Genomic DNA, 17,988 nt, shown 5'->3' with positions numbered 1-17,988 from the left:
ATCTCCCTTTTGTCCATGGGGCCCATGGCACAGTCCATTTTTAACTTTTAAGGATATTCTGGGGGAAAAAAAAAAATAAAGACAAGAAAAAAGAACAGAACCAAAGCATGTTTTTCTCCATTACCATAAAGAGGGCTTGTGAATGCATGGTATTAGTATCCCAAAAGCTATTAAACTCCTTAGTGATGGGAAACAGATGGAAAATAAGACAAAAGAATTCACAACTCATGTTAGACTGAATTGAATTCCTTTAATTTCACACAATGAATAACATATGAATAGGATTAACTTTTTTTTTTTCTTTTTTTTTTTTAGTTAAGTGCTCTATACTGTGCTAACCTGATTTGGTAGCGAAAAGACTGAGCTTTGTTTTAGAAAAAAATGTTTAAAAACCAACATCTAAGATCATGAAGGAGCATGACATTAAAGCATGCCAGATGTATCTAAGCCTCAAAGAACATCAAGTCCATATCCATTTTTAAATGTACAAAAATGCTTCATGAATAAAAACTGTTACAAAAAGAACATTTCAAACAATGTACAAGTTTTTTTTCTTGCCTCTATATTCAATAAAATACAAATACATTTTTTTGCTCTAAAATATGTTTACATACAATCAAAGTAGAACATGCAAATTACACTTTAAAAAAGGCTTTTAAAAACCACTTATGAATACAAACTAAAAATTAGCCAGCACGACTTATAGAACAATCTTGTGCCCCATTCGTTTGATTTTTTTTAATTTTTTTTGAAATACAGTATATACATATTTAACACTTCATGTGCATTTATTATTTAAGAAATAGCTTAAAAAAATAAAGAAAAAGAAAAGTAAAACAAACCAACATGGGATTGAACTGCTTCCCCATGTTGTCCAATTGGCAGCTCTTTAATGTTTTTACATTTTTTTTTCTTTTTCTTTTTTTTCTGTGTAGTGTTTTATACAACCTAGGCAGGCATCTTAAGGAGATCCCAAATATGTGTCCTTTGTTGAAATGTGCTTCTAATTATCTCAGAACTGCTGCACCCCAGTTTTTGGATGATATGGAAGGAAGAGGCATTGCAAGGGCATGATGTTTGTTTTCTCATTTCAGAAAACCATCCTGTTTTATTTTTTTTCTTTTTCCTGTCTTTTTTTGTTGTTCTTTTTACTCTTCAGGATGCTACTTAAATGTGCTTAAGTGCAGTCCTGAATCAGGGCCTGTGAAAATAAGAGTTGGGGAAATCCTTGTGTACAGAACAATGATTCCTGTTTATTCATTGTATTGCTGTAGTGCTCAGAAGCCCCAGTGACGAACCGGCACCTCATTGCACCAGATGCTACCCAAAAAATATAACAACACAAACAGAATATTCTACACGAATGGTCCAAAGCATTGCTGTCAAGTGGAGAGTCATGGGCCACGCTGTAGGATACCCTAGTAGCCGATGACTATTATAACTTACTTTTTTTTTTTCTTTTTTTTTTTTTTTTTTTTAACAGTTACCCAAAAACATGCAAGGTGCTTCACAGAAAATTTAATATTGAAGGGCTCAAGAAACTGGCAGTATGAAGCTCTTGGAGACACAAGTGGTTTTTTTTTTTTTTTCTTTCCTCTTTCCCCTCATGCTTATCCCCATTCTTAGTTTCATGCGGGGTTGAGGAATAGAAGACCCACGGAGAGGATGCAAACCCGTGGCCTCATTTCACATGGCTTGCAGCCAATGTGATTTTGTTTTGTGTTTTTATTGAAGCATGCTAAGATGTGTGTTAATCTGTGACACAGTGGAGGTGTTTGAAAGGTCTTTTTGGTCTTAATAAGCAAAAGGGCTTTCACCCCAGTTTTATACAGTTCTTGGAAATGTGTGAAGAGAATTTAGAGAGTTCCTCAGTAAATCTTCCTAGTGGTAGGGAAAAAAAATAATCAAAAAGCTCATTACTGGAATATTGTTGGGTAATAAACTGCAGGAGTGGGATTTTAGCCTTAAGCCCTAAAACTAAATCCTTTATGATCTGCATGTAGTACATCGCCTTATAATATTATTCTGTCAGCGACTTGCTTATCATATTTATAGACTATGCAACATGCAGAACACAAATTCTGAGTGCCATCTAACAGAATTTTCAGCCTGCTTTCATACAAATTAACAAGCTAATCTTCCTGCCAGCCAGGACTGGCTGCACTGTGCTGCTGTTTAGACAAATAGCCAAGGCTGTACCACAGCACCACGTTCTACCAGCACCTTCTTTGCAGTGAAAAACAAACCTTGGGTGTCTGGATAAAGCCCGTCCTATGTGGATGGCTTGCAGCTACCAGATCGGACCAAAAGGTATAGCGTTTTCACTCAGTGAAGGATATATGGGGTTGTACCCTTGGAGTGGATGCTCTCCTTAAGCACTGTGCATCTAGCAGCATTTTGGATAGTATTTTTTGGAACGATAAGAGCTTTTTTTCCTGAAGCTCCCGAGCATAGGAGGCAGCAGCCACTCAGTCGCTCTTCCCTGGGGGGTTGCATCCCACTATATCCAGAAAAATCCAGGCTAAATCCAGCCCTTATTGACACTCGGTAAGGTCTGACATGTCTTGAAGCCATGGTGGGAGTTCACTGACAGAATTTGATCCTTTCAGACCTCTGTTCCACTCTCTACACATTGAAATGTCCTTCAATGCCAATAAAGAGATCACTAAAGATAAACCTAAGGATAAGTTGTTCTCTGGCTTAGTTTCAGTTTTTAGGCTACCTGGAATACCAAATTTACAGTTTTTTCTTGCATTTTAAGTGACACTGCACCTACTTTCAGGCTCGAAGGAGAGATGGAAAAAAAGGATTTCTGAATCAATTAAACCTCAGTCCAATGCTTTTTAAGGAAGAAGGGAGGACCTCGAGGAGACTTAAGCATTTTTTTCTGCAAGCCTACAACTTCAGTCAATAACACTGTGCTAATTTAAGAGAACTGAAAAGCAAATTTGCTGTAACAGAATGAGCAACCGGCCAGTTTATTTCTAAGCTGCATTAATTGGAAAACAAAAAGCACAAATGAGTATGATGAATGATGCAAACCAAATTGGAAACAAAATTCTGTGATCCTTCTTATCAGTTTTAAGGAGACAGGATCTCAAGATTTGTTCCAGCCTTTAAAAAAAAAAAATAATAAAAAATATCCCCTTTCCCAACGCGCGCGCCCCCCCAATCCAAACCCCAAATGCATTCAGTTTTAATAAGCCAAGGTGCTATCACAGAAGAAAAATCAGTCTCTAAAAATAATGAGCTGTATGTTTACAGTGTCCCTTTAACACCATAGTCTTGATATGACTTTTGTAAATAAATAACAGAATAGAAACACAATTTTTTTTGTGGGGACTTTTTTGTTGGGTTTGTTTGTTGGTTTTTTTCTTTTTTAGTGTCGTGCTATTTGAAGTTTCCTTGGCAATAAGCCAGTTCAAAGATTTCTCAAAAAGGGGAATAGCAGTTGGCTTGTGAATCATTAAATAATTCCAATCCCCGCTCCTTTGCTGGAATTTTCCCTCCCCCCCTCCCATTTTAATATCCATCTTGCCATGTTAGGTGTTGAGTGTACTGAAGGACTTTAAAAATAAGTTAAACAAATTTGAGAGTACTTATTTCAAATTTCAACAACTGACTTCTTTTCTAAAAGCATTGTTACTGCAATAGAACAGTTTCATGTTCAGTCCTTGTTTTAGTTGGGCTGTGGAAATGGAGTTTGGGTATTTTACCCAAGTTAAATCAATGGCTAACGTACAACTCGAATGAGAAATGTACAATTTGAACTGACCATTTAAAGAGACGATTTGTCACACACAGTTTGCATCCATGCAGACTGAGAGCTTTATAATTACATTATGTACAAAAAAAAAAAAAATTTTTTTTAGTTTATTAAGGCAACCACAACTTGGAGAACATGTCCAAAGTGGCATTAATACAATTGCAGTGGTGATACCCTTTGAACATTTTTATTTTTATTTTCAGATAAGAACACTTATTCCTTTTCTTTTTTAAGAAATAATTGCCAAGAAAGAACCTATTTTCCATAGGGTTTTGTTCTCTATTTTTTTTTTAAACAATCTACTTCATCTATTTTATTTAAAAGAACTTATCAAGGCATTGCTACCTAATGCGAATTATTCGGATCCTGGGTTTCCCATCAATTTCACGGGGAATTGTAGGTGGTAAGAACTGGTAGGTTTGGGTCCTGTCTTTTTACTCTACTTTTTCTGTCCTATTTTTATCTTTTATCTTTTTTATATTATTTTTTTGGTGATTTTGTCCATGTTTACTATAACTCTATTACCCAGTAGTGTCTTGCTGTTTTCTACTCATATGTACTGAGCATTAAAACAACTTGGTTGACTGATGACCCCTTTTTCACATGTCATTGAAAGCGCCAAGTTGCTTCATTGAAACGTGCTATCGTAACTGAATATCCATGTACACCTTATTTTAAATGCTGTGATATTCCGTTGTTTCGTGGGATAGCACTTGGAATGAGTGTGCGCGCGTGTAAGGCTCTACTTTTCTATTGCCTATATTGCAGCTAGTTGTAATTAGGCAAGTAAATGAGAAAGAAATATATAGTTCTAGCAGGAGTCAGGCATTTTGGGTTAATGAGCCCCAAAGCCTGGTAGGTATAGAAAACTGGAAAAAAAAAAATTTCAAACAGATTATAACCAAGATCACAGTTGAGAAAATTACACTATTTTTTTGTTGTTTTTTTTTTTTTTTGTTTCTTTTTTTTCTTTTTTACAGTGATTTCTACTATGGTATGGTTACTCTTAGTTTCACCTGGCCCACCAAACAGAATCGGAGTCGAGCGTGCAGCCCTAGTGACAACGTTCAGCTCTCTGTGAAGATGAATTCCCACCTCCGGGTATGGTATGAGAACAGCAATGCTGAGATGCTGATTAGTTTTGGAAACTCTGTAAAGTAGACGCTCTCCCCAACTTCAACACACACCCCCCGCCCCCCCTTATATCCCCATGTTTTCTGCACCCTTTCCCCCCTTTTTCTGGAGGGGCTGGGGCCAAAGTGATGAAGAAGAAGATGCGAACCCCGGCTGGCACAGCTCTCCGTGGTGGGTTCTGGCCGCTGAAGGGACGAGTGAGTCCAGTGCTGCCGCAGGGGGGGAAGCGGACAGCATGCCTCCAGTCCCTCAGTCCCAGCATGTCCCACTACCGGCACCCGACATCCGACAAGGTGCGCTGGCCTTAGGGAAGGCCTTCACTTTCACTCCCTCTGCCTTTCCGGTGCCGCTTCACTTTCACGTCCTCCTCTTCCTCCTGCGCGGACTTGCTTTTCCTCTTCCCAACCCGGGGTGTCCGGGGTGGAGGGAGAGGGGGCGGAGGAGGGGGAGGAGGGAGAGGAGGCGGCGGGGGTGGTGTCTCTCGAGCCATGTGTATGACAGCCTCAATGGTGGCCATGATTGTATCTTGAGTGGCTGCTTGCTCCAGTATCAAAGGGTTGAGTGTCGGTCTCTGACCTCTTTTGCTGGGAAGGTCAATGCATTTTTCCAGAACGGGCATTTGGTCTCTGGAGTCTTCATCGAAGGAAAGCGGTTGCTTCCGAGGACGCCCCCTCCGCTTCTTGACGAAGTTATTGCCTGTCTTTGATTGTCTCTGCAGCCGCTTGGCTTTCAGGATCTTGTTCACGTGATCCAGGTTCTTCTTCGTGGACAGGATCTTGGTGTAGTTGCACATCTTGCGCACCTCGCACTGGATTGCTTCAATTTCACGGCGCTTGAACCTTTTTTTCAGTGGTGGGCTGGCTGTTGGGAGACAAGGAGAGAAACAGTAGATCAAACAACAGTGAATGGAAACTCTCCTTTGTCTGCTTTCAGTGTTATGAAGACTAGATGCTTTCAAGCCCAGTAGGCTGAATATGACTACTGAAGAATTGATGGCAGTGAGAAAGAACTCTGCATAGAAAAGTAACTGAAAAAAATTAAGAGATTATTTATTACAGTCCCAGAAGAATTGCTGTTACCTCCTTTTTTGCTGTCCTATATGAAAACACAACTTTGACTATTAAGCAGTCTTCAGAGATTTCTCTCCATCTCTCCTCTCTTCTGAAGCAACAAAGCTTTTCTACAGCAAGGTTTTACCATGGATTTGCTTCATTCTCATTTCTAAACCTCTAGTGGGAGGGAAGGAAGGGCTGCTTAGCGTAGCTGTCATATTGGTCCATTGTAACTATTAAACTTTCTATACCCCAAAGCAATACTCCTGTTGTCTTCACTCCAGTCTTTAATTCTTGCCATGGATGCTAGTTAGCATGAAGAGTGTTTGTTACTGAAACTAGTATGAGCAGACACGCTGTGTGGGTCACTTCACCTGTGGCAAATTCATTACCCCTGCCTGGGTTTCTTTACTATAATTCCCGCAGATACTAGCTGAAACTACTGAGTCATATAATTGACTTTAATGGCCCCCAACACAAGATTACCCCTGGTTCAGATCACTTACTTGAGATCTGAATGAAGTCCAAAGTCGTTAAGTCTCTTGCCAAGGTCACATTGTGAGTCATTGTCAGAGCTGGAAAGAGTACCCAGCATTTCTTGGCTCCTGGTCCTTTGCTTAGGACATGAGACCTTGATTGTTTTTCTTAAATTGTCTCATTGTCCTTTACTGAACATGGCATCTGTTCAGAGTTCAGGATTTGCACACAGTTTAAAAGTAACTGCCCCATTGTGAGAGAAACAGAATGTATTAATTCTGTTATTGCAATAACTAGTGCTCCCTTTCACTCCTAACATACCTAATCTGCGCTGCTGGAAAAGAAATGATGGATTTCAGAATTTCTTTTCAGTAAAGAATAAAACATCCCACTAAATTAACCTCAGCCCACATCTACTTGCAAACTTAATTTACACCTGACTGTCAAGCAGTCATTTGGGTTTGAAATCCTTGAAGTTTCCAGAGCAGACAAGACTTCGAGAAAGGTTCATTTGGGGGTTATCACTCCCTTCATGGCTAACAGGCTAATCTTCTAGCGGTAGTTTAAATAAAGTTGCTATTGTAGCATTTTCTGTAGATAACCAGGAGCTGTCAAGTGGGAGAATCTCCTTTTCCTTGCTATGGGCTATGACAGATTCAGCATAAAAACCTCACTCACCGGCCTCCCCTCTTGGAGAACATAAATTATTGGCTCTTATACCACCATGTTGCCTGGATTCAGCAAAGAGCTTGCGTAAACAAACCCAAGTTACAATGCAAGAAGTAGGAGTGAGTCATAAACAAAACACAGACATATGCTCTCTTATAAATAAAGACCTGGATGGCCAACTTCCCAAAGTCTGGTTTTCATTAATTACAAAACAAAATACATTTTCCATATGTAACCCACTCCCCACACCAAAAAGAAAAATAAAACCCACTTGCAGTTTGTGATTCACAGAGGACAAAAGAAAAGAGGAATGCAGTCATTTTGGTACCAGAGAAAAAGAGAAAGGAAATGAAATATCCAAGTTTCTCAAGAGAAGCTAATTAGTTGCACAAAATTCCTCAGAAGTAGGTCACCCCTAAAAAGTGTGGATGCAAGAGCCCTAAGGGCAAGTGGCAGTGAACTATTTCTCAGTCATCTGATCAAAAAAAGGTTAAATCCCTGTCACACAAAATGATTACTCTCATCTGGCCTCACTGGTGATTGACATGTATAGTCCCAATATTTCCAGCCCTAAGCATCCGACTCTTTGAGTCCCTCCCAGATCCTGAGAGTAGCTTCAGGTCAAGAACATTTAAAAAATCAAACGTCTGGCGTGCTCTTCTGTCCACCTTTTGTTTTTTATTGTTATTGCCAAGGCACATTTTCAAGACATTTTTATGAAAATTCTCATATTCAAGATGCAATTTTCTTCCAGAAAGTAAAGCTGAAATTTTTCAGTTAATGATGGAAATCTTGAAGATGGGAAATTTAGCAGAAATACAGGAAAAATTGCAAGGTCCATGGTAAGATCAGGAGATTTGGCATTACTCTCAACTTTCATTGGAAAGAAAGTAAGCCAAAGGAGAAGAAACAAATTTGAATAAAGCACTAGCCAAGTATCTGCAAAGATTTTATGTCTTTACTGAGATTTATCTGTAGTCCGTTGTTTCTGCAGCTTAGTATCACCACCCCATCGCAGTCAATGAAGATCTGGTCTGTAGAGTTGGTAGAGGATGACCTGTGTTTCTAAAATGGGAACTCAATGCAATTTAAGGTGACCATGGACATCCCTCTGACACCCTGATATAGGGTAAGAAAGGTGTAGGTCTCCTGTCCATCCTGCCAAATCAAATGGGTGTCTTAGGCAAAGAGGTCCAGGTGACCCAGGCTGAGTGTCTTGAGTGGAGCCTGATGGTGAGTAGACAGTTCCTTGAGCGGAGCAAAAGCAGGCATCTGCTTTCTGCCAAACTGCCTAGTTCTCCAAAATTAACTGATATGCAGTTATGGGTAGATATCTACACTTAATGTAAATCTATATGCTGAACACCACTCTCAGTGTCTTCTTTCATGTTGTTTAGATACTCTTCTGCCCTCTTAAAACTCCATAAGCTGACAGTCTGTTTCCTTTTGGACTGAAACTCATTTTCTCATTTAGAAAAAAAACTTGCGCTGTTCTATGCTGGCTTACTGCACTAATTTTTCTTTTGTAAATGCTTCGGGGTGTTTATGACTTTCTCAGGAAGCTTGTTAGAAGCTACTAATAATTCTTTTGCTTTTCTTCCTAGCAAGCCTCTGAACTTACAAGCTCTAGAAAATATTTGAGTAGTGTTACATAGTCTGCCAATAGTCAGAATGCATGTACTGAATACGTAATATCCTTTCAAGTTAGGATTTTTCAAGCAGATATTAGGAAACACAATATTATTTTGACTATTAAGAGTCAGGGACATCTGATTCTACATTTGGTGTAGGGAGACTATATGGAAAACTCTGATGGGTCTGCAGGGGAAAGATTTGATGAGGTGTGCATATGACAAAATAGGAGGGAGATCTGCCAAAATAAACCACTATTGAAGTGAGAGCCATTAGGTGTTATCAACTCATCTGGAAGCTCTCGGTGAGCAATCTCTGATATAAAATATTTTTCTATATTGCCATGTGATATACTGCTCTGCTGAAAACCAAACCTAAGTATTAATCTTTTCCATTTTATCCAGACAAACCCTGCCCAACCTTGGACCCGAGTTGGTCTGCATTGACTTTAGGCTTTGTTATTCTCTTCCTGTACATACTTTGTCGTTCGCATGTGGAAACCTTTCTTTAGAAGAAAGACTTTCGTCTTGCTTTATCCAGTGGAATTCATCCAGAAGGAGTGGAAGAAGAGGTGGGGAATAGTAACACTGTGTCTGCATGCAGATATATGAAAATAGAAATATGCTCCTACAGAGATGATACAACATGGTGGCAACTTCCAGGTGCTAGGGATTCATTGGGGACACTTTTTTGCCTGGGCACAGTTATGTCCCTACAGCTACCCAGACTGCATGGCCACATGCTGCCTCCATGAAGACCTGAAGCTATTTGGCAAAATCCAGCCCAAAGTGAAGAGAAACTAGAAATACTTGACGCAGCACAGGCACTTGTACTTTTTCTTCATCCTTTTCCCACTCTCCAAACAACCTTACCTAGCTGCCTCAAACAAGCAAGAACCAACGTTAGTCTTAAACCACAGCTTTACGCATTTAAAATAAGGCACACGGAGGCCCAGTGTTTCTCTCCTCCCCAGGGTACACAGATGCAGTGAGGCTCTGTCTCACAGACAAAGATAAATTGAAATGGCCGCAGACCATGCTGGAAAGTCATGCAGGATTGATATGATGCTGGAAATAGCTTCTGAGGCAAAGAGAGAAATCTCCACCAAAAATATACATTTCCAACGGTAGCTTAGAGTAGGCTGGAGGATCCACTCCAGCACAGTGGTGTTTGAACAAGGAGGTGAGCCCAGTTAGATCAGACTTTAAAGTTTTCCATTGGTCCCCTAACTTTATTCTGGATGGCTTTGTTATGTCTGCAGCACTAAAATCCTTCTTACTGCCTGTCATTGTCCATCCCTTTGGAGTTGCTCGAGGCCACTTGCAAGAACACGGCACAGAGAAGACTGTTTGCTCAACAGCTGGGCTCAGTTTGTTGACTTGGTTTGAATGGAGAAATTTTCAAAGAGCTCCCTATTAATTACAGGAAATCCATAGCACTGTCCTGTTTTCCCATTAACACAGTTTCTTTCAGTTTTCAACTAAATTATTTCAACATCTGGGCTACAGATAAACCAACAATTTAATTAGACTTCTGAAAATGGAAAGAATGAACTATGCAGTCAAGCATACACTTTCATCTTGAAACTGATCATAAAATATTTGTGTGCTTTCATTCTCTGCTGCATTAAAAATCTGTCCCTAGTTTATATATAGGAAAGTATTAAAGACTAAACAGAGAATTCTTATTTTTTCATATAAAAATTTATCTTTATAGTGGCTACTTTACAGCTTGGAACCCTTGTTTTCACTATTTATTCAGGAAATGAGAGGAAAATCAAAAGGAGTGCACTGAAACAGAACTTTCAATTGAATAATTAAATATGTAATCATTCCATAAGTCAGTGATACAACTGCATTTTTTGTGAATGTGAAATCAAAGGTTTGACAAGACTATGAAACTTCTAATAGCTGCATGTAAGGTAATGTACTGTGGGTTCCCCATTCTATGGAAATTAAGACCCAATGCAAAATTAACTTCTCCATCCGTGTCCAAGAAAAGGCAAGATGATGCCTGAATGATTTGGCTCAATTTCTGGCTGTATAAAGCTATCACTTTTCTGATCTGATTCAAAATAGAAGCATAAAATATAAGTTGATTGAAAAACATGCTATTCTGACTTATTTATTCTGATATATTTTAAATCACTGTTCATTGCCCCAGACAATTTCACATTTGCAAGACAGAATATTATGTTAAAATCACTGAAGTATGCAGAAAGAAATCTCAGCTGCTCCTTAGCTATTCACTGTGTATTCAGCATGTTCATGCTACAGGGATGGGAACATTCAAATAAATGAACAACAGGGCTGAGAAAGGAACCCAAGAGTTTTGCTTCAGAGTCCCCTGCTAGACCATACGGGCTGGTGTTACTTGTGTCCTCATTATTGCACAAATGGTGGTATGTGAATAAAATATGCCAAGATATGATCATGATAAGAAAGTGTTAGAAGAATTACAGCCTGATTATCACATTAGATATGCACATTTGCAGCTACTGCTCCAATCAGGAAGAGCAGTACAAGCACATATTGTTCAGTGTAGTGGCAGAAGGAAGAAGATGGGGAAGAAATAGAGGGGATGGAGAGGAACAACATTACCTGCTTCAGATGTTGCTGATGATGAAGGTAGGAGAGATAATACTGGAGTCGGCATTGCAACACTGTCAACAGCTGCTGGTTTCCTTCTGGTCATCATGTTACAGGCAGAACTTTCCATTTTACCATGAAGTGAAGTCTGGTCTGCTTTTAAGAGAGGACCTGTAATTCCTGGGGAAGGAAACAAAATTGGGATGAATATTGATAAAGTAACATGTCTGGGGAATATCTGGAAAAGAGTAATCAGTTGCTGTCCTTGCTACAACAATATATTTCCATATTTCCCTGTGTATGTGCCCATAATATGGTCTTGATACTAGCAAGGATCATCATTGTTATTTGTTTTTAATAATACTGCTTAAGGATGTACCATTACTGATGACTATAAACAATGGTAAACCAACATCATAGGTCCACATTACTACTTTTTCTTCTCCAAGCAAACACACATATAAAGACAGATATCCTTTATATCTGTATTTAGTGGCATTGTCTATTTGTCATTCTCTGGGTAGTGTATTCTCCACACTCACACACTGCTCTTCTACAATGACTTGACTCAGTGGGTGTTTCATCTGAGTAAGGAGCAAGTATCAGGAGAAGCCTCAGTATGTAAGTCCCTGTCTAAAGTACATTACACTTATTTGTTAGGAATCCCCTTCCTAATGAAAATTTACCTTGCAACTCATTAAAGTGGTGGGAGTTTAAAAAAAAAGAGCGATTTGTCATACATTTTTCTACCTAAGGATTACAATACAGAAGAAATGATCAAAGAGGTCAAATATTCCCGAAAAATAAAACTTATGCATTCATGGCTGGTAGATTCCTCCTTTAACAATGTTTCTCAAGCTCTTATGATTTGAACACATTTTGTTTGATTGTAAATGTGTCAAATTTAAACTGCTCAGATTGAAATTTTACATATTAGATATCTGTCTAATACAGCTGAATGTGTATCCACTTATCTATATATAGTATTTCTATGAGTTCATGTGTGTATATACATATTGAATATATATCACAGAATCACAGAATTGTCTAGGTTGGAAAGGACCTTGAAGATCATCTAGTCCAACCATTAACCTAACATTGACAGTTCCCGACTACACCATATCCCTCAGCGCTATGTCGACCCTACTCTTAAACACCTCCAGGGATGGGGACTCCACCACCTCCCTGGGATATCTCTAAGTATATGAATTTACCAAGTGCAAAAGCACCTAAATGTCTCAGTCACTTTTAACAATAAGATTGGAAGGCTCTTTGCCCATTTTAGAAAATTCCTAGCAGTTGCTGCTTTGTAAAAATCCAGTAGCCCCGCTCTCATGAGACTGGAGCAAAAGTCTGCTAGGGTGAGGACTTTGTGTTGTGTCTGTGCCAATTTATGAAAACCTCTTGCAGTCTCTGTGATGCTGGGCAGGCATCAGGCATCCAGGACAGGCATTCATTTTTCAAAGGTAATCCTTCATAAATTCCTTCTCTTTCCAGTCTCAACCTGCACATGGCACGCAGATAAAATGAATCAGATTTTGGCAGTTAAATTATATGAAGATTCAAAAATCACAGAGCAGCTGAGATTCGAAGGCTCCTCTTGACACTACTTAGTCCACCCCACCCTGTTCAAGCAGGGTCAGCTAGAACAGGCTGCCCTGGACTCTGTCTGGTCAGGTTTTTAATGTCTCCAAGGATGGAGACCCCACAATCTCTCTGGGTGACCTGTTCAAATGCTCAATCATCCTCACAGTAAAAACTTGTTTTGTGGTATTCAGACATAATCTGTGTTTCATCTTGTGCCCATTACCTCTTGTCCTGTCACTGGGCATCACTGAGAAGGGTTTATCTGCATCTTCTTTACTCTTCCCCATCAGATATTTGTACACATGGATAAGATCCCCCTAAGTGTTCTCTTCTCCAGGCTGAACAATTCCACCCGTCTCAGCTTTTCCTCACAGGAGAGATGCTCTAGACCCTCAATCATCTTTGTGGCCTTTTGCTGGACTCTCTCCCATATGTCCATCTCTTTATTGTACTGAGGAGCCCAGAACTGGACACAGTACTCCAGGTGTGGCCTCATTAGTGTTGAAGAAATGGAAAAGATCATCTCCCTTGATCTGCTGACAACTCTTCTCTTAATGAAACCCACGAAGCCCTCACCCTTCTTTGCTGTAAAGGCACATTGCTGGATGTCAACTTGCTGTCCACCAGGACACCCAGGGCCTTTTCTACAAAGCTGCTTTTCAGGTGGTCAACCCCCAATAGGTACTGGTGAATGGGGTTATTCGTCCCCAGGTGCAGGACTTTGCACTTGTCCTTGTTGAACTTCATGATGTTCTTGTCAGCCCATTTCTCCAGCCTGTTGAGGTCCCTCTGGTATATCAACTACTCCTTCCAGTTTTGTATCTTCTCCAGATTTGCTGAAGCTGCACTCTACCCCATCACCCAGGTCATTAATTAACATGTTAAATAATTTTGGCCCCGGTATCGACACCTTGTGTGCGCCACTAGTGACTGGCCTCTAGCTAGATTCTGTGCCCCTGATCACAATCCTCTGATCCCAGCAGTTCAGCCCATTTTCAGTCCATCTCAGTGTACATTTATCTAGTCTGTTTTCATCAGTTTGTCTATAAGGATGTTATAGGAGACAGTTAAAAGTCTTGCTGAAGTTGAGATAAGCAACATCAGGTTGATAAGGCATGATTTCCCCTTCATAAACCTATGCTGACTAATCCCAATCACCTTCTTGTCTTTCATATGTTTGGAAATGCTCTCCAGGATTATTTGCTCCATCACCTTCCCAGGGATTAAGATGAGGCTGGCCAGCCTGTTGCTCCCTGGGTCTTCTTGCACATATTGAACTGACATTTGCTCTCTTCTAGTCCTCAGGATCCTCTCCCAGTCACCACAACCTTTCAAAAATAATCAAGAGTGGCCTCAATGACATCAGCCAGCTCTCAGCACTTTTGGGTGCATCCTGTCAAGACCTGTGGATTTAGGCATGTTCAGTTTATTCAACTGTTCCCTAACCAGATCCTCATGACCAAGAGTAAGTTTCCTTTCTTGACCAGTCTCAGGGGCCTGGGACTCCTGAAGGCCAGTCTTACCAGTAAGGATCAAGGCAAAGAAGACAATGAGTAACTCGGTCTTTTGTCAGCCTTTTGCCACCAGGTTCCCTACTCCATTCAGCAGTGGGTCCACATTTTCCCTAGGTTTCTTTTTGATGCTTATGTACTTACAGAAACATTTCTTGTTGCTCTTCTGCCTTTGCTAGATTCAACTCCAGATGCTTCTTTTTTCCGTCTGACATTACTCAGGAGCCTCTTGGTCATTCATGCAAGTCTCCTGCCACCTTTGATTGATTGCTTTGTTTTGCCACTCAGATTTGGTTTGGCATGTCTCCACAATTTCCCTGATCCAAGCCCCAGGCCAGCAGAAAACATCCCTGGACAGCAAGTCAGGTCAGCAGATGGGGACCTTTGTCCCCTGCAGCTGTGAGAGCCTACTGCTATTCCCAGATGCACCTGGATAGCACCAGTTAGTTCCTCAAAGAGTTCTCACAAATACCATGATACCTTTCCCAGAAGATCAAGAAGATCTCGAAGCAGAGCCAGAAACTGCTGCACAAACTTCTACATCTGTTGGATGCGCCCAGCCTCTCCAGACACCAACCAACTTTTTCTTGTATTTGTAGCTTGGAGTTGCTATGAACAGTTCCTGCCTTTGTCTCTTGCACATAAAATGTGAAATATTGGGAGACCTCTGGGTTGTCTCAGAAACTGTGGAAGATATCTCCAGAAGACTCAGGCACAGAAAAATTACACTGTGCGGAGAGTCTGAAAGATGGGGCTACAGAGTGGGCCAGTCGGAGACAGCAGTCCTGATGGACCTGTGACCTGATATCAGCCTGGGACTTAACAGAGAAGAACAGGGGTGAGTGCAGAAATAGTCAGGAGCAAGACAGAATGACAGGTCATGGCTTGGTAGAGATATGCAGAGCAGTTTCTGCCTATTAGACCACACATCCTTCCAGAGCCTCAAATCAAGTACTAAACATCTCAAATTGTATCCATTCAACTTCAATCTCTCTCTGCTCAGCTCCTCTGTTGCAAATGAGAACAATAATATACCCCCCATCTCAAGAGCAGTGCTGCAAAAATAAAATTATCAACATTCATGAAACATTCATCTATTTGTACCAAGGCTTAGAAATGTGGAATAAATGAGACATGATGTCACACACTGAATAGCAAGAGGAAAATCTGACTACCAAGTAGCCGTTTGTTACGTGAGTGCTGTACAAATGAATAAAGCAGTGTCCCATAGAATAACTGGGATATCTGACCAAGTAATTACACCTATGGAATCACAGCACTATGGAACCATGCATATGAAGAACTGAGGTTTCACCACTCCATAGTACCTGAGTTTGAGCCCTAACATTATTTATGCATGAATGTAGTTTGTGCGCAAGAAATGTGCGTATGTGGGTGTCTGTATCAATACACACAAACATATATGCATGTGCATATGGTACATAATAATGCTAACAACCTCGTAAGTTCAACATCTGGTTCTAATTAAACTGAAGGGCCTATATAAAGAGCCATATGAAAACATGCAGCTGTAACCTGTTGACCTCTATTGATAAAAAAAAGGTCTCTGTGAAGCTGTGCTTCAACATATCAAGGGACAGTCATTCATTTTTTCAAAGGTAATCCCTCACAAACCACTTATCCTCTCAAATCTCTACCTGCACACAGTGTTTGCATTAGGGACCTTGATTTATGGATTCCCACTCCTTGGATGGAGAGGCCGACTTCCTGTTGCCGTGGTTACTTGGATCTTGGTTCAAGGTTAAACTACTCCCAAATCAAAATCAGTGGCAGGCACAGCATCTAACAGCCAGGTTATTGACTACCCTAGGATGCTTAAAGGTCAAAGACCAAAGTGCTGCTTACTGCCTTTGGGGTGAGTCAATATTTTCAATATTTTTATTCTGTTTCTTCTGAAGAAGTAGTTGCTGCTCAATTACCACCTATCTGGGTTTAGCAAGGTCATACGAATCATTGAGGAAAATCCTCCCCCTACAGAAGAGATACAATTGTAATGAATTACTTCAAAGTCTACATGGCCCAATTGCAGCTCATTGCTGGTGAATCGTGGGTTCAGCCATCTGTCTTTTGTTTTAGGCACTTGATTTCTTCAGCCTATATCACTCACCTCACTGAAATTCTCATCTAAATTGAGCAACAGGAGTAATTTATGGATCTGGAGCAGCCAGTAAGGAAGAACCATCAGGTTTCTTTCACAGATACCAAAATGCAGACAGAGACTCAGAGGCACCGTTGGAAACCCATGGAGGTGCAGTGATTTGCTCAAAAGGCTGTGATTCATGCTGCGGTAGTGGGAGGTCTATCCCTTGAGTGGATGGACCTGTTGGTGCTGTATCATCACCTTTCGTTGGACTTTTTCTTCTCATTTGAGGTGCTCCGTTCAGAAGGCCTTATGTAAAAGAACCTGTCAGTTCAACCCATCTTTGAATCTGATGAAAATAAATCATCAGCAAGACCATCACAGAGCTTAAAATTTATACACACATCCAGTGTATTTTATCCTTTGCTGCTCCTCCAGGGAGAGAACAAAATGATGTATATGGGTGGCCTGATTCAGACCTTATTTATCACCTGTCTGTTGATCTTTATGCATTTCCTCCTGATTAGAGCCCGCTTCATCCCTTGAAAGACCCGTACCTTAACTTTCCTGAGCCCTACTGGTAGCACAGACAAGTGCACATGCAAGTCAGCAACGGGTGGCAAAGCAGAGAGGAAATCAATCATTATTTGTTTAGTGAGAAAGGGCAAAGGGAAAGGACTGCTTCAAAAGCAAGGGCAGACACGAAGGAGATTATCAGGAACCTAAAACAATGATGGCATGATTATAAATAATCATAATGATCATACGTAAAAGGGTGAACCAGGAGAAGCACTATTCTAGTTCAGGGCAGACTGGCAGAAAGACTGTGTATGAGGGAACATAATACTGATGTGAAACTGGCCTTTTTCTTAAAGATTTAGGGGTCCCCTGGTACTTTGGATAAAAAACTGGCATTCTTCATTCTTTGGCTAAGCAACTTATGAGCTCTGACTGATAATTAATACGTTAATTTTAAAGACCTAGTCATTATTGTTGTTGCTATTAAGTACTTACATCGCAAGTAATGTGGTCTAACTCCATTGTGCTAAGCTCTGTACAAATGCATTAATTAACTATCCTTGCTTTACTGTTAAATCATGCTCACTTTGCTTACTGCATTCATCTATTTTCTCTCATCTTGTCCTTATATGGAAAGTTTCTTGGACAACATCCACCTTTTCTTCTTTAATTTGTGTACAGAACCTAGCACAATACGCACCCAGGCTGGAACTCTAAGTGCCCGTTCAAAAGAGATAATAAATGTTAATTTGCCATTGGAAAACAGAGAAAATTAGCTGATAAAAATTGATTTCAGTGAAGCTTCTGCTAGGGAAGATTTTTCTTTAGAGAGTTCATTGCATTGGATTTCACACTCCCCACAGATTTCTGGAAATCCACAGCTGTACTTAAATTGTTTATGCATCTGACCATTGTTATCGGAAAACTCTTACAAACGATTTTTCTCTCAGTG

The 17,988-nt window shown here is 40.2% G+C and overlaps 1 protein-coding gene across 2 annotated transcripts in view; it reads right to left on the bottom strand.

Annotated features, from left to right (window-relative positions):
* Nucleotides 1-230: 230 nt before the first annotated feature.
* The window catches only part of SETBP1 (SET binding protein 1), a 262,168-nt gene continuing 244,410 nt past the window's right edge, over nt 231-17,988 (bottom strand). For both annotated transcript variants that reach the window (XM_074813701.1, XM_074813702.1), the window contains 2 exons: nt 11,331-11,498; nt 231-5,761 (listed from right to left, as the gene is read on the bottom strand). In XM_074813701.1, coding sequence (XP_074669802.1) covers nt 5,205-5,761; nt 11,331-11,498 — 725 coding nt within the window. In that variant the 3' untranslated portion in view covers nt 231-5,204. The remainder of the gene's footprint in view (nt 5,762-11,330; nt 11,499-17,988) is intronic.

Source organism: Strix aluco, chromosome Z (assembly GCF_031877795.1).
Source record: "Strix aluco isolate bStrAlu1 chromosome Z, bStrAlu1.hap1, whole genome shotgun sequence".
NCBI classification, from domain to species: Eukaryota; Metazoa; Chordata; class Aves; order Strigiformes; family Strigidae; genus Strix; species Strix aluco.
Note: the sequence above shows the minus strand (reverse complement) of the source record. Positions and strands in the feature narration are given on the sequence as shown.